This window comes from Antrostomus carolinensis, unplaced genomic scaffold, assembly GCF_000700745.2.
Source record: "Antrostomus carolinensis isolate BGI_N321 unplaced genomic scaffold, ASM70074v2 scaffold14128, whole genome shotgun sequence".
NCBI lineage: Eukaryota > Metazoa > Chordata > Aves > Caprimulgiformes > Caprimulgidae > Antrostomus > Antrostomus carolinensis.
The window spans coordinates 127,191-149,376 of NW_010335094.1; the positions used below are offsets into that span (position 1 = coordinate 127,191).

Genomic DNA, 22,186 nt, shown 5'->3' on the forward strand with positions numbered 1-22,186 from the left:
TAGAAGTGTTAATATTACACGTGTATTATACAGATACATACTAGTCAAGGCAAGCTGAAGATACAAGGCTTCCACCAGGAGAAGGTGGTGATGAAGACCACAATGGTTCCTGGATCCTATGGCTTTCTAAGACCACTAATGAAAGGCTATGAGAAATGATATGATTTGGGTTTTTTTTTTTCAAAACCAAAAGAAAGCTCAACTTCATCAGTGAAGAAGACAATGGGATCAAAGCCATTTGGAGTAAGAAAATATCTGTTATCTCCATTTATGTTTGCTTAAAGAAAGAGGACAGGATGCTGGCAGAAAGATACTTAGATTTCATATTGGACAAATTAATTTCTAACAAATGAACATACAAAAAGAAATTACATTGTCAGAAGAATGTCAAAACTCTACAGATAATGCTGATCTATAAGTTGAGCACTAAGAAAAGGAAAAAATGGTGACAAAATAACCATATTTTAAAAACACTATTTTAAAATTTCCAACTTGCTCTAGTAGTATGTAGTTTTCTATGTGGAGTTAGCATACATTTCCTATGTTTCAAGGTCATATGGTTTTAAAAAATGCCCTTTCATAGAATTTTTCAGTTGCTTATTTGCTCTGGAGTATGCATGCTTAATCTCTTTTTATTACTCCTTTCCCAGCTACTCCTTTTTCTCATTTATCCCCCACTAACTTAGTTGTCTTAGGCAACTGCAAAATGTACCTTCCATATGCAATGAAATTCTACGGAAATGAGGAATGTTGTATGTATTCTTTATCATCTACACAAAGAGAATCTTTTATCCACTGGCCACGAAAATACTCATGCGTCTAACTCTCAGGCCTTGGCTTTACTAATACATCCTGTTTTTGCAAGAAGGGAAATGCAACTGCACTGTAGGAGCTCTAATGACAGGTGAACAATGGAGACTTCCTTCCAAAGTCTAATTCTCCCCGCTTTTACACCAAGGTAAATCTAGAGTAATTTCTATGAAATTATATTAACACACTTTGAGTAGATATCTATATAGTTAAGGAGTAAATTCAAATCTTACAGATTTTTTTCATATTTAAGACTTTTTTGACATGTCGTCAAGTTCTGCATATGCTGTTGCCTTGTCCTGCAGTGGACAGTAATATAATGTTCATGTGCTATGTTAACATTTCCATACCCATTACAAACATCTGCTTTCTTCAAAAAGAAAAGAGATATCTAAGGTAAACATTGCAATTTAAAATATCTTTCAAACTCTCAAGAAAAAGAATGAAAAAGTAGAAGACAAAACTTAAATAGGAAAAACATCCTCTGTTTTACAGGTCACAGAAAAGGAATTCTATCCAGATGCACCATATGCTTTATCTGCAAAGGCACATTTTCCTTGAAGAGCAAAGTATGCTTTCTACAGGAGGAGCACTTGTAAAGGCGATAGAAATGTCACAAATTACACACTTTCTCAATAATGAAGAACAGCTTCCAAGAATTCCAGTCTCCTCATCCTTCCAGAGTTAATCAAAATCCTCAAACTGAAAAGATACTCTCTGGAGAAAACAATGTAATATTTTCCTGGGATTTTCATTTTGAAATTCAGGAAGATGTTGAACTGCATTATTAAGGCTACCAACATCATTAGATTATTTTGCCATTAAGAATGCTTTGGCCCTTCATGAATCTGACCAGCACATAGAATTAGTCATATTTGCCATGAGGAGAACATACCAGTGTGAAATACATAGGTTATTAAGGCTATCAAAAGAAGCAAAATAGGCCATCTGTGCTCTCATGGTACCATATGTGGTACCAAGTCTTGTGCACTATTACAAGCAGACACAGTCCGTAATTTAGAACATGTCAAAAATTCAACTGTTATCAACTGCTCATCGAATTCATCGTCATTAAGAACTTAAATACTTCAACAGCACTTGCTAGCCCTACTTTCATAAAGTACTTCTGGCTTTATTTACATAACTTTTAGTATGTTCCTATGGGTCTTTAGATATTTTCTCTTGCCCCAAATATTGCAGAAATCAGTATTCTTACTGATATACAAGTGGTCTATTTACATTGCAATTTTCTTGTCATCAAAATTTTTATCTGAAATGTTGAAGCTTGTAGGAGACCACATAATAAGGCATATTTAACCCATGATAAGATAATCTAAGGACTTTTTATTTACTGGAGTCACTCAACAGCTAGATATATTTATTGCTTGAAGAACCTGTATTGATTTAATCCAACTCAAGCTATGCTTTCTGTTAGAATGTAATTTTTTTCTGCTTTCCTCCCCAGTCAAGACAACCATCCAAAAGATACATGACTATTTGCATGGGATTAAACTGTTGGCACTGGAATAGCAACCAGTGTTCAAAGGAGGCTCTTCTTTCATGCAAATAATTTCTGAGCAAAGGATGTGCAACTAGTTGGCAAAGCAATTTATGCCTGCAGCAAAGAATTGACATGGTGCTTACTGTGTCATCTACATGCACATCAATTTTGCTCTGTGTTACCGTATTTTGCAGAAAATACTCTCTCAGCAAACTGAAAGTTCGCTTTCAGTAACCATGGTGTATACCTAAAACATAATTTACTCATATAACCTATCTTAAAGAAAAAGGTCTAAGAAGCCAAGTATAATCACCACAACAATTAAGTTTTCAGAGGTATATACTAAAGGACTTACTGTGATGATTAGCCCTTTTTCCTGGAAATATTTAACCAATGGGACGGCATTCTGCTTGAAATTCATTAGTCGTCTTTGAGTAGCTTTCAGGTTATCATCAGGTCTCCCTTGCTGTTCAGCACGCTTCAATAACCTTTCTTTCAGCCTTTGACTGGAACATGCCAGAAACACCACCAAATCTGGGGTACAGATCTGTGGAAAGAGCAATTCAAGAAGTCTGTGATTGACTATCCAGCACTACGGGATTCAGCAATTCCATTATTAGGTGAGGTTCACATATACTACATTTGCATTAGCTGGAACTTGATGAACTAATTCATTTTCTGGTTTGTTTTTTTTTTTTCAATGAAAATTCATAGACTTAAGGAGGAGCTTGTTTGTCTTGTGTGAAGGTTAGTCAGTTTGGTTCACCTAAAATATTAAGGCAAAAGTTTAATAAAAAAATGTTACCTCACCCCAAAAACCTTCTCTGGACTATGTTGATCATTTGCACTACCAGAAGGTTCCCCTAGCTAAAATTAAAATCTTTAAAAATAGCAAAATATAGATGTCTCATATTCTTCAGGAAAATACTTGTATGGTTTCCATCTAAAAAGCCTTTAAGTAAGGCGGTATTTAAAATCCAGCAGCCACTATGAAGCTAACTGACGCCTAAGAGCAGGTGAAAACAGACCTGTTCCAAGATCCACAGTTTCTTATAACACTTTCTCTGTTTCTCTAAATCTCACCCAAGCTTCAATGCACCTGTCAAGAGGTTGGGTGTGGCAGCTAAGAGGATTTTAATTTCTCCTATCCCTTTTAGTCTGTGTGGTAAGCACTGTTTTATCTTGCATCCACCCCCACACTAAAGTTCAGGAAGTACAACCTTATGGCAATGGTGTGCAGGGTCTCATCTGCTTAGTTCCCACTAACTGCACTAGTTTCAGAGGTCAGTTCCTTTTTAAGAAAATGGGAAAGCAAGCCCTGGGCCTATTTTTTCTATATAGTCAGAAAATGAGGATAATATTGAGGTAAAACACAGTAAGCTGAGTACTGGTGGTGTTCTTAATTTTTTGGCTAGTAACAGCAAGAATACAAAAGATAGTATCAGAATCCCAGGAACTAAAACTATTTTTTCCAACACTCTCATGTTTGTAATTAGAAATATATTTCACTCATATAAACAAAATGTCAGTGAAAACAATGGTTTAAAATTCTCCGTTCAAGAAGCCTGGTTGCAAATTAAGTACTGCTTAAAAGGTTTTTTGAAGTGGAAAAAAGAAGTAATTCAAGCTTATTTGAGGTAGGAATACAAAGCAGATTCTGATTGTGTGACACCTCTATGAATTCATCTTTTACCTGCAGAATATGCATTTTCATCATCAGAACGTAGCTGAAAACCATTTAGTAAACACAAGTCTCTGCTTGGTTTTAGATGTACAAAAGGGTAACATCTCTTCTATATCCATAGGTATATAGACCTAACAGCACTTAATACATTTCTCCTACATGCATTTACAACCGTCAGGGTAAACCCTGGAAATGCTATTGATATTTCACTCCTGTTTTCATGAACCACTCTGCTTCCACTTTTCTCAACTGCACCTGCCTGCAAGACATGCTTATAAATACTTTAAGTTGGAATGTAACAGGCTAGTGTGAACATATGGACATCTGGGATTACTTCTCTGGGAACATATCTAGCTCTCCTACATAAATATGAGTACAAATCGCTTTTTTTCTAAGAAAGGAAAATGGGGGTTTATGACTCATTTGAAAACAAACTTATTTTTTAAATTCAGAACTAACTGTTGTTGAGTTTTATGACTAGGGAGTAAGTTTTATTCTGAGACTCAGCTTGTAGAAAAGGTGGGTTCCTTTATGCTGATTTCCCACAACACGCTCATCTTGTGCTGAAGGCAGAGGGTCTTATTCATGTCTAGAAGTGCACGTGAGGAAGGACTTTGGGGCTTAAGGAAGTGAATTTGACTACTTACTAACTAGAACTCAGCAGAAGGAAGAATCTTTGCCTGTGGGAACAGACAGGTTTCTGGTTATTCAAAACCTGAATTTTAAATGAGACAAAAAGCGTATGGCATCAACTCAGAATAAAACTGGTGAGTACATCCTCTCATTTTTAGAATAGTATTTACTAGAAGTAAATCCTATTCTGAGTTTGAATCCCCTTCCTAAACTGGAACAAGATGTAAATTGAGAGTAATTCCATGCAAGTTCGTGGTGCTACTGACGTAAAGCAGTGTAAGTGGAAAGATGCTCTCTTCTCTCTGGGGATATTTCCTACATCTCCTCTTGTTAGTGAGAGCAGTGTGGTTGTTTGCTAGAAATTAGATGATTACACTCTCTCTCATTATTCCTCATTAGGCAAAAGATGAAAATGCTCTGTTTCTTAATTCCTGGTATGTTCTACTAGATACTCCGGAGAAAACTTAACTGACAGCTCATGAACAATTGTCATTAATTTAACAGTGCATTTTATTTTGATTGGTAAAGGTTAATAGTAAGCTAGTTTGTCCATTGTATGGGTGCTCTACCTTGCAATTACTGATTTGCTTCTTATAGTTCCATCTCTGCTGGGTTACTAGACTGTTTGCATAGTTTTTTCTTGTTTTAGAAAAGCAAAATCATGAACCATGTTGTCAAAGAATGAATACTACTGACACAATTTTTTCTGCTGACTGCTTTTGAACCGTATTCATACTGCCCAAGAAATAAGCTTCCAGCACACTGCCCAGACTACATAATTAGGCCCCTAATAACTGACTGAGAGAGGCAGATGTCTTTAGGGACAACTGATTCAGATTTTCATCAGAGTAGGGCAGCAAGTCGATAGGAATCCCTAGCTGTAAACACTAATGCCAATGCTACAAAAAAAGGTCTAAGCAGACCTCTGGTTCAGAATTGATCAGTAGGCACCTCCATCCACTCTGAATTCAGAACACTGGGTCCTCTTCTGAGGGTTAAGGACTAAGTGGATGAGCTCTCCTTTGGCTAGTGTGGCTATCAGCACTTGTCCAGAAAAATGAAAAAACGAGAAACCTGAGGTCTAGGGTCTCTTACCCAGGAGAAATTTGAACCACTGCTTGCCTTTCCCAGGAGAGTGGTCTAGCTTCCAGGGAAGAAGATTGACAATGATAAGACCACTCCATGGGCTTCCTGCTCAGGCTTGGCTTTAAGAAAGCAATGTAAAAGTCACAGGGACAAAGAGAATGAATGAGAGGAACCACAGCAATGTAGACTGTTGATGTGCTAGCCCTCCCACTCCTCATACAGATGAGCGGGTACATATATCCAGTAGGGGATTGTACGTGAGACTTATCAGCGTGGAACAATGAAGTGGAGATTTGGGAGAAGGGAGGTGGAAGTTGAGGAGGCAATGAAATGAAGATGACACATAGAACATGATGCAAAATGAAAAATACCTTTACCAGAACAAAAACCTTTGCAAATAACAGATCCTTTCCCCTTAAGATTCACAGAATGGTTGCACTCATTTTAGTAGTTGTTCTGCCCACACTCTTGGCCAGTGACAGAGCAGGTTTTCTACAAGAAGCTCTTTGCAGAGCATGAGCTTGGCAGTCAGACAGCCATAGGTCAGTTGGCCACAAACACCTATGTCAAACCTTGAAGGGACTGCAGGCATCACTTCTGCTTGGAGGTTTAAGTATTAGATTTGGAGGAATAGGACTGCTGTCCTTAGCCTGTGAGGCTGTGAGAGGACAAGTCAGTTTTTCCTAGCATCCTATATTATGCCATCTACACAGTTCATTCTACTTAGCAATATTAATTCTCATAATAATTTTCATAAGGAATATAATTGGGAGTTAAAAGTTAACTCAAATCACAGCCAAGATGAACTAGTTACTCTTTGTAGGTGTATGACATTTATGAATATTCTTAAGGACATTTTAAACAATCAGATAAAATTTACAGCCTCTGTTTATTATTTAAATTAAGATTTTACTTCTTCAAATATAATCTTGTCACTTAGGCCATATAACACAAAAATATTTTTATGTTTCTACATTAATAATCACTCTTTGTCAAGGAATTAAATTATATTCATTAATGAATATTCATTCATTCTAATACCTGTTCCATATTACATTTCACTATTAACAAAACTTACAATTAATATATTTTAAGCAACTTCATCTGCACTCGCTGCATTGAAACTAACAGGGTTCATGTTGGTGAAGGAATTACTGAAATTGGAAGGAAAGTTATGCACGAATGACTGAAAGTGGGGGTAGGGGGAGAAACCCAGATGAAAGCAGTAATTGAAATTAACTGGAAAATATTGAAGTAAGAAATTCTTTCTCCTGGGATGGGTAAAAACTTATTGCCATGTGAGAGATTACACAGAAAGTCAAACTGCAGTTTCTTTTTCACAAGTCATTTGAGTTCAATACACTAATCAGAGGCATTTTATGACAGTGTTACTGGAGAGAAAGATATTTAGTATGCTTGAGCATGCTAGTACTGTAGGTGACTCGCTGATTTCAAGCTGACTGGTTAATGGTAAATAAAACATTTTCTCCTTGGCATTTTTGAATGTGTGCTTGGAATCTAAACACCTTTCTACTATATGCAATCAGCAGAGATCACGGATACCTTAGAAATTTGTAGTTTAGGATAGCTTTATGCCTAGGTTCAAACTGAAAGGCTGAATAAATCATGATTAAATTTGTGCTACTATGCAGAAGGATTTTAAAATGACAAAAATACAGAAATTATCATATATTTTTAAAAATATATAAACTAGTTCTATTTACTTATAAGACGTTAAAATTCACGTTTTCCTTTTCTTTTCACAACCATGACTGCTGGAAACTTTGTTTTAAAGTGAGAGCTGAGATTCTCGTAGTCACATGACTTTAGGGCTTTATTAAAAGTACCCCTATCAAAAGTGTTGGCAGTATTGACTCTGAATTATGGAATTAAGAAATTTGTAAGAGTCAGGATTTGGCAACAATCCAAGACCTCCAATGAGAGGTTATATGTCATGTATTCATAGAACCATAGAATCATAGACCTTAAAGATCACTGAGTCCAACTGAAAACTTAACACTGCCAAGTCCACCGCTAAACCATGTCCCTAAATACTTCATCTACACGTCTTTTACATACTTCCAGGGATGGGGACTCAACCACTTCCCTAGGCAGCCTGTTCCAATGCTTGACAACCACCCTCTCGGTGAATAAATTTTTCCTAATATTCAATCTAAACCTGCCCTGGTGCAACTTGAGGCTGTTTCCTCTTGACCTACCACTTGTTACTTGGGAGAAGAGACCAAGACCCACCTTGCAACAACCTCTTTTCAGGTAGTTGTAGAGAGCGATAAGGTCTCCCCTCAGCCTTCTCTTCTCCAGACTAAACAACTCCAGTTCCCTCCGCTGCTCCTCATAACACTTGTGCTCCAGACCCTACACCAGCTTTGTTGCCCTTCTCTGGACATGCTCCAGCACTTCAATGTCTTTCCTGTAGTGAGGGGCCCAAAACTGAACGCAGTACTCAACGTGTGACCTCACCAGTGCCAAGTGCAGGGAGAGGATCACTTCCCTAGTTCTGCGGGCCACACTATTTCTGATACAAGCCAGGATACTACTTACCTTCTTGGCCACCTGGTCACACTGCTGGCTCATATTCAGTCAGCTATCAATCAAAACTCCCAAGTCCTTTTCTGCCTGGCAGCTTTCCAGCCCCTCTTCCCCAAGCCTGTAGTGTTGCATGGGGTTGTTGTGACCCAAGTGCAGGACCCGGCACTTGGCTGTGTTCAATCTCATGCAATTGACCTTGGCCCATTAATCCAGCCTGTCCAAATCCTTCTGTAGAACTTTCCTATGCTCAAGCAGATCAACACTCCCGCCCAGCTTGGTGTCATCTGCAAACTTACTGAGGATGTACCCAATCCCCTTGTCCAGATCATTGATAAAGATGTTAAACAGAGCTGGTCCCAATACTGAGCCCTGGGGAACAACACTTGTGACTGGCTGCCAACTGGATTTAACTCTATTCACCACAACTCTTTGGGTCTGGCCATCCAGCCAGTTTTCCACACAGCGAACAGTACACCCATCCAAGCCATGAGCAGAAAGTTTCTGCAGGAGAATGTTGTGGGAAATTGTGGGAAATTCAGTCTTCAAGAAAAAAAATGCAGGCCTTATTTCAACTCAGATAAGAAGTTAAGAGAAAACTGTGAGAAACTCTGAGAAAACTGCAGTACTTATGCCTAAGAATTCTCACAGGCCACAATCAGTAGCTGACCATTAAGAAATGAAGCTGGTGTAAATAAGTGACTAGAATGGCAGAGTTGCTGCTGGTTGGCAAGCACTGCTGAAAATCTGAAAACATCACTGATGCCATCTTAAAGACTTCTGCTCTAAATATATGGATGGTAGGAACAGTGGCATCAACAAAACTCAATAAAAGAGAGAGAGAAAAAAAAGCTTTAATTCACATGTAAAATGCCTCAGATGTGTAAAGTGCTTTTATATCCACTTATTCTAGATGGACATTATTGCTTGGAAGCAGTGTTTGTTACTTCTGGTTTCTAGATCTGAGCAGAAAGAGAAATACTGTGAGAGCTGCAAACGCTACATTGCTTTATCTTAGGCAGTTTAGTCACTGAGATGCAATGTGTTTTACTACAGTTTTGCCTAGCAACACATTGAGAACTTACTGTCCACATGAGAGCCTGGCAACATAGTAAGGAAGAAATCGTCATCTTTTAGCTATACCTATGTTTGGGAATGTTAGCATAAGTTGGTTTGCTTTGACTCGTTTACTAAAAATAACATTTTTTTCCCAGACAAAAGTTCAGCTTCTGGATTAGTCAAAGGGCTAAATATGTGCTAGTAGTTCTATGAGCAATTACAAGTGAAGTTCAACAAGAATTCATTATTGTTGTGTATTTCTACCCTAGAATATTATGCAGGACAGGTATTGTATTGTAACTAAAGTTCAGACATATATGTATCCATTTGATTTTTTCACAAAATTAAGAGATTATGAAACCTTAAGTACTGCCAAGTCTCAGTAACAGCTATTTGAGCCATAAAACTGAAGAGATTATTTTAGCATAAATAATTTTTTACATTAAAGACTTCTGCAAACACAGCAGTTAGATTTTACATGTGCTTGCAAGTGAAACCAGGCACTTTAGCTGACCATTTCCTTTTCTTCTACTGATATGATGAACCATTTCCAATATAAATTAGTTTACAGTAACTCAGCACAGTTCTTACTGGTGAAAGCCATATAATAATATATCCAAAAAGGTTCAGTAAACAGCATTCAGGGAACTACAGTGTTAGTGTTTGGGAGCAAGACAGATTCTATATCCTTTGTGCCTTGCCTTTCACTTGTTCATCACCTACTGTCCAAAATGCGCTAGTGGAGAAGGGGGAGATGATGAGGCTTAGGTCAAAAACCATACATCTCCTGGTCCCCCTTCCATTGACCACTGCGGTCACCTCACATCTAGTCCAAGTTTTTACTTCCTGGCCCTTTATGTGACATTGGGTCCAGATACTTTCTTGACCTCACTGTATCATGCCTCAGAAAGAGGAGCAACAGATGAGTAAACAAAACAATATAGACTCCTTACAATTAATAAAGACCAGACATGCTTTCTTCACCTATAATGATGTTAGGTTTTTGTAGCCTATTTTGTTCACAGACTGCTTAATTCTTCACATCTGTTCAGTCTCTGTCCCACCTTTACCTACTCTCTCAGTATCTTGTATTACTCATCTCTATTTCCATTCATCTTAACAACTTGTCCTTCACATTATCCCCCCACAATTTAATTTTGGTATTATTACCTATATTCTTGGAGTTTGTTTCTGTCTGTGTAAACAAGGGCAAAGAAGAAAGGCTATACAGTGGAAAATACTACTTTTAAAATGAACACTTCTTTTTTATTTCAAGCTTCCACGGGATTACAGATAAATACCCATCTCAACACATGCAAATGACGAAGGAGAAATGAACAGTCACCCTTGTCCCTACTGCTCATTCCTCCCACTGGCATCTACTCGATATCCTATATGCCTGAAAGAACTGAGAAAGCCAGCATATTCTAATTACCTTTATACAAACTTACCATCATTATTATAATTTACATAATAAAACCCAAAGTGTTCTAGCTGCTTTATGGAACAAATAACGTAGTGACTATTTGAAAGCACACAACTGTGTTTTAGAACCCTTGTAATCAAAACAGTTAACAGCTGTGAAGGGATCATGAATGAGAGAAAACAGTTAAATAAACAGTAACTCTTACTTCATGCATGTTTTGGCAGTTCCCCTAAATGTAACCTTTAAAATGGCTTGTGTCATAAAACCTTTGCTTCTGTTATCAGATACATAAGCATGTAATGGTCTTAAAGGAACCATTTGTAAGAGTAAGTATTCACTTATAACAAAATTAATGATAACAGTAAAAATTTGTTTTTATTCAGAACTTTTTGTCAACAGATCTGAGTGTTTTACAGAGGGTGTCTTTGTAAGAATAAGGCATACATTCTACAGAATAATGTGATTTGACTATTTGCTTTTTGTGGGATTCCACCATTTTCTTCAGAAGGATGTTCCATTGCTTAATACTTCTTCTAATTTTAAAGTGTCTTACTATTTAATCAAAACTTTCTTTGCTGAAATTTCAACTAATTGTTTCTCATTTTGTCAGTTTTGGCTTGTGAGAACAGTTCTGTCCTGTTCTTCTACACACTGCTAGCAAGAAAGCTATAACATTTCTAAGCTGTGGAAAACACCCATAGCATCTTTAATTGTAGACCTGCACAAATTATCATAACAGTTAATTACCGAATTCTCCATAACTCAGTTGCACTTCCCATTGAGGGATCTCTGAGTCCCTTAAAAATGTTCATATGTTTAATGTAAATAACCTGACATGCCAGGGACTACTGTCAGCCTCCAGCTTCATCCTGTGAAGGAAGATGGGTGCCATGTCTGCTGATAGTCCTCTTGCCTTACCACAAGATCTGCCTATTTATGTTTGTGGCATTACAGCTTATTAAACAGGGAATTTTAAAGAAAAAACAAGCATATTTTATTTCTTTAAAATGTAAAGCCAAGATAAAATACTGAACATACCCCACTGGACTAAACAGATATTGTATATTGAAATACATGCATCCTTTGTACATTTACTTCCATGGTCTTAGATATGCTCATGTAAGAGGTCAGCTGCAAAGAAAGGTGAAAAAGGGGAAGCCTAAACAACTCAAATTTTCTTTCCTATACTCCTATAAAAGCTCTATGATTCCTTCTTTCATTTCCCATATTTATTTTAGAACTGTTAAGATTGAAAGATAGCCCTATATGAAGTACTCTGGGATGTTTTGAGAGACTCAGACAGTCATCTATCTTTCAGGCAGAATCAAACCTTTAGGAGTATGATTTAGCAAATCCTATTAGACTGAAAACAAAGGAACTCTCTGAGAATATAGTCAGGTCTAAAATGACTAAATCCGTATATCCTTTTCTCTGAAAAAAAAGAAAAAAAAAGAAAAAAAAAAAAGAACAATCTACAGCATCCTTGAAGCAATAGCACACACTAAAAAGGAGCCACAGTTAGGATTTCTATCATCTGTCATTTTATCAGTCTTTTTTCCCTGTAGTTTTCTATAGTCAACAAGAGCTAACCAGGCTGGCAGAGGAGAGTATTTCAAGTTAAATGAGAAAATACTATAAAAGCATATTAGAATGGTGCAAAAGGAGAGTTCAAACATATGAAAGAGCGTCCATCTTTCTCCTCTTCTACAGCACAGTATTGCCTGAGCTTTTCTATTACCCCCTGGGCTCCACTTCTTAGTGGTATTACTAATGGACTCTGTGGTGGGTGCTCAAGTGTTGTTTAACTGGTTTTCCTTTGTAGATGGAGAATCTGACCCTCGCATAACTTGAAGCACTTAATTCCTGTCAGTTCTTCCAGTTTCACATCCCCCATTCTTTCATCAAACACAAAATCAGCACAAAATTATAGCACCAAGAAAGGTACTTAAGTCACACTATCACACAACATACTGGACAAAAAAAAAATGAGGCAAGGAAATGACCATTAAGCCTAAATTTCTGCTATTTCACTTATAAAATAGTCAATCTTGTCTTTTGTTAATTATAAGGAGATATAGCTGGCAGGCATTGGCTAATTTCTGTAATAACTATTTTGTCTGTTTCCTTTAATTTCCTCTGTTCAGTCTTCTAAATTTTGCCCAGAATAATACCTCATAAAAGCACACTAATGAAATGTCTCATTAGCTGCTTTCTTTTGTTACTTCTGTCTTGGTAATGCCACTTAGAATTCCAAGTACAGAAATGATAGTACACCAGCAATTGTGAGGGACTTTGAAACGCTCTGCATGAAGGGTGCTCTAAAAATTCAGCACTGAAACTGCAATCTTTACTTGTGACCATAACTGTTGTTAACAGTGCTCGATCAGGAAACAACATAAGCTGTTTGTTTTTCCACTGAATTTAAGTATTTTTAGATTAGTTTAAAATACGCACATGAAAACAACATGTGATAGAACTCAAGAATACAGTTTTAGCTGACTAAACCTTATAATTGTAGTTTAGAATAACTAAAATTATCTAAATTTCTAAAATAAGAGCATCATTTCTGGTTTACAAAAACTTGCAAAACACGGCCAGTTTTAACCCTTTTTTTATTCCAGTCTTTTCAAGGCACTGTAATAAACTTAGATTAAAAGCAATGTGAAGATATGCATTGATTTGTTTCTCTTAATGTAGATTAAATTGAACAAATAGATATGGAAATATAACGTCTTCCCCCTTTCTAAATCACTAAGATACAAAATATATTAATTGTTAGATTTGATGTTATTTTCTTCTTCATCTTGAGGGGATTTTCATTATTGAGACAAGAGGTTTGGATTATTGGTTATATTATCACATTGTCTTTTTACAAAACAGTCTGTCTTCAGATAGAACGTAATATAACATAAACCAAAAGAATTACCTTTGTCAACCTGTAATTATATACTTGCAAAGATTTAAAGAACAATGCTTAGTTAGAAATAACATCTATTCTTTCTTGGAATCTTACTGATGATTTCAAGAAGCTTAACTATTTGAGAGATATGTAAGTTATTTTAAGAATAAAAACAATTTCTTACTTGGTCCTCAAAGGAGATTGCCTGGGCAACATCTCTGGGAAATCCATCAATCACTATACCTTCTTCATCAGGGATCTGCATTAATCTCTGCTTTATCTCAGTTATGGTTGTTTCCTTTCACAGAGAAAAGAAGTTATTTATTTAATATTCTAAAGGAGGTTTTCTTGATGGTGTACATTAATACAACATGTACAATCCCTCAGAAGTAAACATGAACACAGGATACGCTGTACCTGAGGGGCCAGTTCTCCAGTAGTAATAATTTTGGCAATTAGACTCCATTTTCTATTGCTGCTTGTGCTGTGGATCTTCTTCCTTAGCAATTCACCAACTGATATGTAGTTAAATCCATAACGTTCTGCTATTTTCAAACTCTGTGTTCCTTTACCACTTCCTGGGCCACCTGTTGGTAATTATAAGCAAAACATTAAATTAATCTTTCATCTGAAGTACCCAATCACATGTGAAACCTTTGCTATCAGCACCAATTTTCCAACCATTCTTAGAGCAAATCTTGCAGTTGCATGACTTGTTACCAGCCATTTAGAAATGGGTCTCATCTACCTGATCAAAAAGGCAACAGCTGGTAAAATGAAGAGAAAAAAAAAAAAAAAGATAATACAAATCTACTTATGAATTAAAAATAAATGTGTTCTTTTAGGCTTGACCTCATTCTAAAGCTGTCCCTAGAAAGGACTTTTTCTGATCTGTAGTAGAGGAAGAGACAAATGAACTGGTCCCTTCTTGAATTCTGTGAATCCAAAGATAGAGTCAGATGACAGTCTGAGTGTATTCATGTCAGAAAGAATCATACTTGGTTAAATAAGCCAATGAAATAAATAGACCAGCCATGAAAAGAAACTAATAAAATCTGCTCCTAAATATGCTTGCATGAGTTTCTGAGGTTTTCTAATTTTAAAATTAAAAAAAAAAATAAAAATAAATAATCAGCTGAGATGTTTCCATAGTGATTTGGTACAAGGACTTTTATTGAACCATGCATACTTCTGGTACTGATGCTTGAAGCATCTGATAGAGAAGCAATGTGTTAGGTTCAGCTTGCTGGACAACTTGAAGAATAAAGAGACCCTTCAATATAGCACAAGCAGAACAGGTATCAAAATCACAGAAAACAGCTACATTACATAGCAGCGAATGCTGAAGTGAAGGTCAGCTGGACTGCAGAAGCAAGAATGCATGTCAAAAAAATCAGACTATGTCTGAACCAAAAGGACACATTATGATGTGAAGGACAGAGAAACTGGAATCCAGTATGTAAAAATAGGGAATTGTTTTGATAAAAATAGAAGTTTATATATAGAAAAGTGTATGTTACTGAAGAGCATAACAAAGCAAAACCAAAACAAATGTTTTTATATTAATTCCCAGCTCTAAGTAGCTATATTTTGGGAAATTGTATGTGAGAACATTGAATTGTATTTCAACAGACACAGAACTAAGATTTATTAAAAATATAATATACATTTTCTACTAACTTTAAAAAATAGCAATGCAATGAAAGGAAATATGAATACAACTCTTTCTTTTATTGTCTGTATGTCTCGGTTTCATCAGTTGCTCTATCACCCAATGACCCCTCCCCACCTAGGAAGGAAAAGGAAAGGAGACCCATGGGTTGAAATGAAAACAGATTGAATGAAACAATAATAAAAACTAATATTAATACTAACACAAAATACACAGTTATACTCAGCCGACAGAAGTGCAACAGTCACAAGAAGCGCGAGGGTAGGACTCGGGAGCAGAACGATGGGTGCAACCCTCCAGGGATGACGGCCACTGAGGAAGAGGGCTGTCCCCAGCAAACTTTCCAATTTACAGTGAGCGTGATGTTTATGGTATGGAATACTCTGTTGGCCAGCTTGGGTCAGCTGCCCTGGCTTTTGCTCCTCCTAGCCTTAGCACCTGGCTAATTCTAAACTGCTAAAGACCTTGAGCATCATGGAAACCCACATACCATGGCTGGCCACAAACTAAACCAGTATCTTAACTTTGTTCTCACCATATCAGGTGCTGCAGCCTTCTTAAAAATGTAGCTTTTCTGACAGAGTATTAATTCTATGATTATATCCCAGTGAAACCAGGACACTCTATTAGCTTTTAGGTATTTATATAATTAATACAGATTTGACTGCAGGATAAGCCTAACAACATTGCTTCATATATGGTTATGTCACTTTCTGTGTAACCAGTTTCAAACCTGTGCCCCAATATCACATATCAGAGAGCTTTCAGTGTCACCAGCAGTCACTAGGAACAATTCTGTACCCCTGACGCTGTGATGGTAACTCTCCACCTGGCCTTTGCAACTCAGATCAGGACCCATTTGAAGAAAACGCACAGAGAAACTTGCATTATCCTTAAGGTGTTCCTATACCCTCCCCACAGTTAAGTTATACCCTTAGGAAAAAAAAGGCTTTAACATTTTCCAATTAGTTTAAATAATGCTTAAATCAAGTCTGTAAAAAAACTGTATCTTATCTCTGAACAGTAAAGTTACAACTGAAAAGTATTTTTCACTCATTCAGTTCACTTGCTGTTTCTCTCCTAAAAAGGCACATGCTTTCTCTCTTCTTTCAGTAGATCATGTTAGGTTTTAAAGCTATTCTTCCATTTAAGTTCTTCTAGGTGATCTAGATGGGCTTATTTTTTTCAGCTTGAACTCTCTCTGTCATAGACACTTCAGTTATCCTCTTCACTAGAATAAAGGATGTTTCCCTTTTGTAGATACATAAGCATCTGACAAACTAGGAATTATCTCCTCCACTAAAGTGGCTACAAAGGAATTCTGTGTGTTTATACATATGTGTAATAGTTATTACTATGAATTTATGTGGCTTTATTTACTGGCAATAATCTTAACTACTGGGGAAAAAAGGGGCAGTAGGTGACCATGCTTCGGAGCAAAGGATTTTTAAAACATACTGGAGCCAAAGCTGTGTTTAATTCTTGCAGATATAAAACTTCCAAGAAAGGAAATTAAGTTTATTCCCCTGGGGACTCAAGACAAGTTTGAAACAAACTGTGCTGAATCTCAGAAACAATAAAAATGCAAAACATATAAAGGTAACATGGATAAAATTTGAAACAGAAAATTTTACAACAAAGAAAATAGTAACCTTATTCCAGCAGAGATACAAAAGATGCCAGAAAAACAGAACTGTTATTTGAGAAAACATTTGTTTCCATAAAACCATAAAATGGCTGAAAAAAACTTTCTGAAACCAAGTTTATAGACTTTACACTCCTCTTAGGGAGAGCTTTGCTTTGCCATTAAAGAGAAGCAGAAAAAAAACCAAAAACAGTGTAGTTCAGCACTTCTGTTCTTTCAATTTAGATTTGCAAGCAGGAAAAAAAGAATAAAGTATTTGCTTTAATGATCATAAACTTCTCATACATTTTGTTTTTCTCAGTCCAAAAATATCCTTTTATAGAATGCTAGGATTATCCATTTACAATCTAAGGGGAAACATTCAGGTAATAAAATAAGAGAAAAGTGTGAGGACAAAATTACATTATAATTTATTAAATTATGTATCCATTCCTGACTCTTTGATAAATCATACTGACAAACTGTTCACGAGAAAGGGAAATCAAATCACTTTTGGTTTTCATTCTTTTCACTTATTCTGAAAAGCATGATTATTTTACATATTTCTTAGAAGATGTCTAGACTAGAGAACATTTGTTGCATCTAAAATTATGTCTGCTAACTGGTTTCAGGTGAGTATTTGTATGCCCAAAAAGTTTTACTAAAGCGGTTGTTTTAATCTAGTTTTGTCAATGGAAGTTTAAAATTTCAATTTTGCTTATATTGTTGTAAATTGAAAATACATTCATGTATTAACAAGACTTTTGAATCAAAAGACTTAGGATTTTAAAATCTAACTATGGATCGGATTTAACAAATTAACGGGCCAACCAACTGCTGACAGCATTATCTTTGATCTATCCTTTAAACTTTGATTGTAAAAGGAAAATGTATTATTTTAATATTAACTAATATTTTTAATTAAGTGCCGATTAAAAACATACTGAACTATGGGGCTAATGACACCAGGCAATTCAATTTTTAAGATCTTTGTATTCAGGCTGTATCAGTAGCAAAAATGTGTTTGTCAAAATATGTTAGGAAGCACATTTTTAAACACAATCTAGTTTCCTAGTGTTATAATGCCTTAGAAACTTGATTTTCCAGTGATTCAGATGTGTGCCAACCTGGCTGGTTCTGATGTTTCTAAAATCCAGTCACATAAATGCAGCTTTGCAGCTTTACATTTCACCAGAAGACTTTTCTGCAAACACAGAAAAAGAAGAAAGTCCCCAGCTTTATAAGTGACTTCTCTTTTGCCTTGGAGCTATCTGGTTCATTATAAGGATGATAGATTTCATAAAGCAAAGAACTTGTAAAAACCTTTATGGAAGCATTAAAAAGATCTTGGGCTAATGCATTATTGAAGAAAAATTCGCCTAAAATGTGAAGCAGAAGACAGGTCTTTAACTTCTATTCATTTCAGACCCCAATAATGAATGGGACCAGTGCCACCTGAGCTAGGCAGTATGGTTAGTTACCACTAGTTAGACATAAGCAGCTTGCTCAGCTGAAGTTTTTGCTGGCATTTTATGCAAACTGAAAAATATGCAACACATTTTTTGTGTACAATATTTGTCTCTTGAAATTAACAGTACACTTTTTTCATTTTCTCTCGTTCACTCCACATATTAGTTATTCTTTTATTCTTTCCAGTGTGTGTTTTTATGTGCTTTCTCAATAGAAAGTTCAATTTGGGAGAAATTTTATTCATACTGTACAAAATTGGACAATAGCTGCTAAGCTACATATAGTATTGTGTTTCTATCAGATCACACTGTAATAGACAGATTCAGAGAAACTCAGTTGGAAAATAAACCTTAAATAGCCTTTGTGGAATGTTTAAGATGTTCCCTATATAAATGAGGGAAAAGACAAGCTCTGTAAAATCTACAGTCTGTTCACTATATGCTGGTGTTCAAGGATTTCACTTCAAATATCCCTGCAGTCAGTTCTAGAGGTGAAAGTCAATCTCTCTTTATTTCACCTAGATCAAACCTTCATTCATCGCTCTACTGCAATAGAGCTACGTGGATTTCAATGCATTAAGAGCCTTCTGTGGTCACTGAAAAGGAGACAGTTTTTCTCCTTTATGAAAAGGAAGGCTAGCTAATTAATTAGGATGAAACAAAGGCATGTGTTATTTCTCCATCCAGTACAAGCTTTACAGTTCAACGATGCATGGAGAGATTTATATGTTCAGATTTTTAATTCCAAAACAAAAGATTAAGAAAATTCAAATGCCTAAGCAATTCTTTTGGCATATCACAAATATCTGGAAAAATGTTTGGTTTTCTGTTTTCAATATATTCCAATACCACATTTCTGAGAACTGATGGATGCAGAGCCTAGAGGACATGCTGTTCTTAGAGATCCCACTCTATAATACAGAGAAGACATTTCTATTCTCTTTTCCTATACTACATACTATTCTCTGTAAGCAAGCAATATCTCTCTTTAATAGGAAAAAGGGTTTATAGACTAAAAACATGACTCTCCCTCACCTGGCACCTGTGCTGTAACTATTTAAACAGTCCAGAGAACCAGAGAATTAGACCTGGTGGTAATATTTTGAAAGACAACTATCCTAGATGACAAGGAAACTAATTCAAAGATCTTAAATTCAGAAACAGAATAAAATGTTGATTTAGACTTAAACTGCAGCTATTTCTTAATAAACAGTGTGCTCACCTGAGGCTGGAAAGTATGAGTTGCTTAGAAAGTGCTAAACAGGACACAAGAGAGAACCAGGGGAGAGAGCACAACTACCTAACAGCAACTGATCGCTCGCTTTCCCTGAAGATGGCATAGGGTTCATTTGCCAAATAGATCTAGGGATTAATTTATCAATGCAATGGACTAGTGACCACGTATGCTCACTCCAGCTGGACATATCTGTAAGTTTTCAAGGTTCTAAATATAGAGGACAACAGCTCCCTATCACCTTTTTGACCTGACTTATGCAATATTTTTAAATATTCCTTTTTGTGAGCAGCTTTGAGTACATTTACGGTAGTCTTAGTTCAGATCCGGAGCATGCTTTGGAAGAGCACTTTGATTCACATGGTGAACTTGTTTTGAAATGCATGAGTTGGGTTCAGTTTAGGTTAAATCAAACTGGCAGATGTGCTCCATAAGCAAACCATGAGCTCTCCAGCTGCTCATGGGCATCCAGGTTATAGAACACGAGCACAGGTGCTCACTGCAACCCCTAAAATGCTTAGTTGGGATGCTGTATCCTCGGCACTAACAATTTCACTTTCTGATACACTCCAATTCAACTGCACCACTTGCTACAGCAGATGGAAAAATTGTATTTAAATACATACAGGCATTCAGTGTATTTGCAGTACAAACAAAAAGGCAAAGTAACAAAGATAAAACCTTGTCAAAATGACTCTGCCTTCATACCTATGACAAGGATAATTTTTGGTCGAGGTCTTGCAGGATCAAATACATCGTACTCTTCAATTAGCTCAGCAGTTTCAGAGAGGTCGGTGTCGCTTTCTATTGAAAACTGTTGGATTGGAGGGAGTCGGTCATATCGTCGGTATGGGAAGTTAGAATTATCAGGCATCACTGTAAAATGGTAAGATAAACTGGGAATTGTGGAAATACACAGAAAACTCAAAATCTATTGTGTACACAGATTTAAATAAGTATAATAAATAAACATAAAGTATAGATATCTCCTAATTTTACAATATGCTCGCTGTTACTATATTAAGTATTCTTTGCTTCTATGTAGCTGATTTATTGAATTGGAGCCACTAGGAGTCAGTTTTCTTTGGTGTTTCTTTACAAGTACGTCAGCTTTTCTTTGAAGATCTGCCCACAGCACCCAGAGTTCAGCAGTGGCCCCTGAGAAGAAAAGTGTTGTACTGTGCAGATAACCTGCACAATTAAGCAGAACTCTTTTGGTGATACATGCTGTACACGGAGACAGAGATAGTATTCTTGCTGATTAGTATAATAAAATGCTGGATGGCAAGGAAGAATAACTATGGCAACTGAAAGATGAGCTAATTACTCTTTGTTAACATTACGAATAAAATAATTACAGGTATATTTGCTTAGATTTTATGAGATGAACCTTTTTCTTAGTGTTTATAATTTATGTTGTATTTAATAAATTAGCATACAGCTCCAGGATAAACTAGAAAAACAACCTAGCATAACTGCACTGAAGTTATTATGTATGTCACCTATAAGGACCAACTGAAAATACAAACCAAGTGCACTCAGTCAACTTTGCCCCTGTCTTTGCAAATGTTTTAGGTAAGATATGAGAAACCTCTCCACTAACATGTTAAACATTTACACGGTAAACCTCTATCATTAGGCTGCAAAATGATCACAATTTCCTCTCCTGCATAGCACCCGTTACGGGAGGAAAAAAAAAAGCTAAAACGCAAGGAAACAGAATCCTTGAGTCCTTTGCCTAAGGAAAATTAGAACGAGGCATGACCTGCTATAGAAGTAAGTATAAAATAATTCAGCAGTGGATGTAAAACCACCCACAGCACAAGAAATACAATCATTTTTATATTTAACACATTACCATTCCTGAAAAAAGACCTCCTGGATTGTCCTCCATTGAGTGGAGGCAGGGTCTTCTTTTCTGGGCTGACAAAAGTGTCCCACTTCACTTTTTCTGACCCTCCAAGCTCTTTCACTTTCTGCAAACAGCTTTCCAAATATTCAATTGGGTCATCGGGTTTGTAACACATCAATCCATTCAAGAGACTCTGCAACGTAAGATCAGAAATACACACTGTAATGATAGATGCCAGGAAAAAACAAGCAGTTTTACTTTTAATTTTACTTTACACAGAGAAACCCCATATTCAGACTCTCCATTTCAAGCCAATGTGTGAGAGTGAGGCCTGCAAAAATTCTCTGATTTTGGTTTGCTGGTGTCACAAAAATTATTCAGGACAGGAAGCTCGTGGCTATGTCTTCATATTTGTCTGCTTGCACTGTAATAAAAACTGAAAATAGTAAAAAAGTTCCCTACATTTTTCTTAGAACTACCACTGGCAAATGCATGCAGAGCAATGCAGAAGCTAGATAGCCCCAGAAGTTACATATTCTGTGTAGCCTATTAGATCACCGAAATGTATCTTTTCCTTGAAGACCAGTGCACCCACAAGTATCTTAGCCGTATTCTTGAGTTAACACTTAGACAAATAATGAATAAAAAAAAATTAAAATAATGAGAAATACTCAAATAGCATCTTGATCA

The 22,186-nt window shown here is 36.3% G+C and overlaps 1 protein-coding gene across 1 annotated transcript in view; it reads right to left on the minus strand.

The window, feature by feature from the left end:
* Positions 1–21,686, minus strand: part of AK5 (adenylate kinase 5) — an 87,447-nt gene extending 65,761 nt beyond the window's left edge. The window contains exons 1-5 of the mRNA XM_010174419.1: positions 21,503–21,686; positions 20,353–20,520; positions 14,063–14,232; positions 13,830–13,943; positions 2,667–2,858 (exon numbers count right to left, since the gene is read on the minus strand). Coding sequence (XP_010172721.1) covers positions 2,667–2,858; positions 13,830–13,943; positions 14,063–14,232; positions 20,353–20,520; positions 21,503–21,671 — 813 coding nt within the window. The 5' untranslated portion in view covers positions 21,672–21,686. The remainder of the gene's footprint in view (positions 1–2,666; positions 2,859–13,829; positions 13,944–14,062; positions 14,233–20,352; positions 20,521–21,502) is intronic.
* Positions 21,687–22,186: the final 500 nt, after the last annotated feature.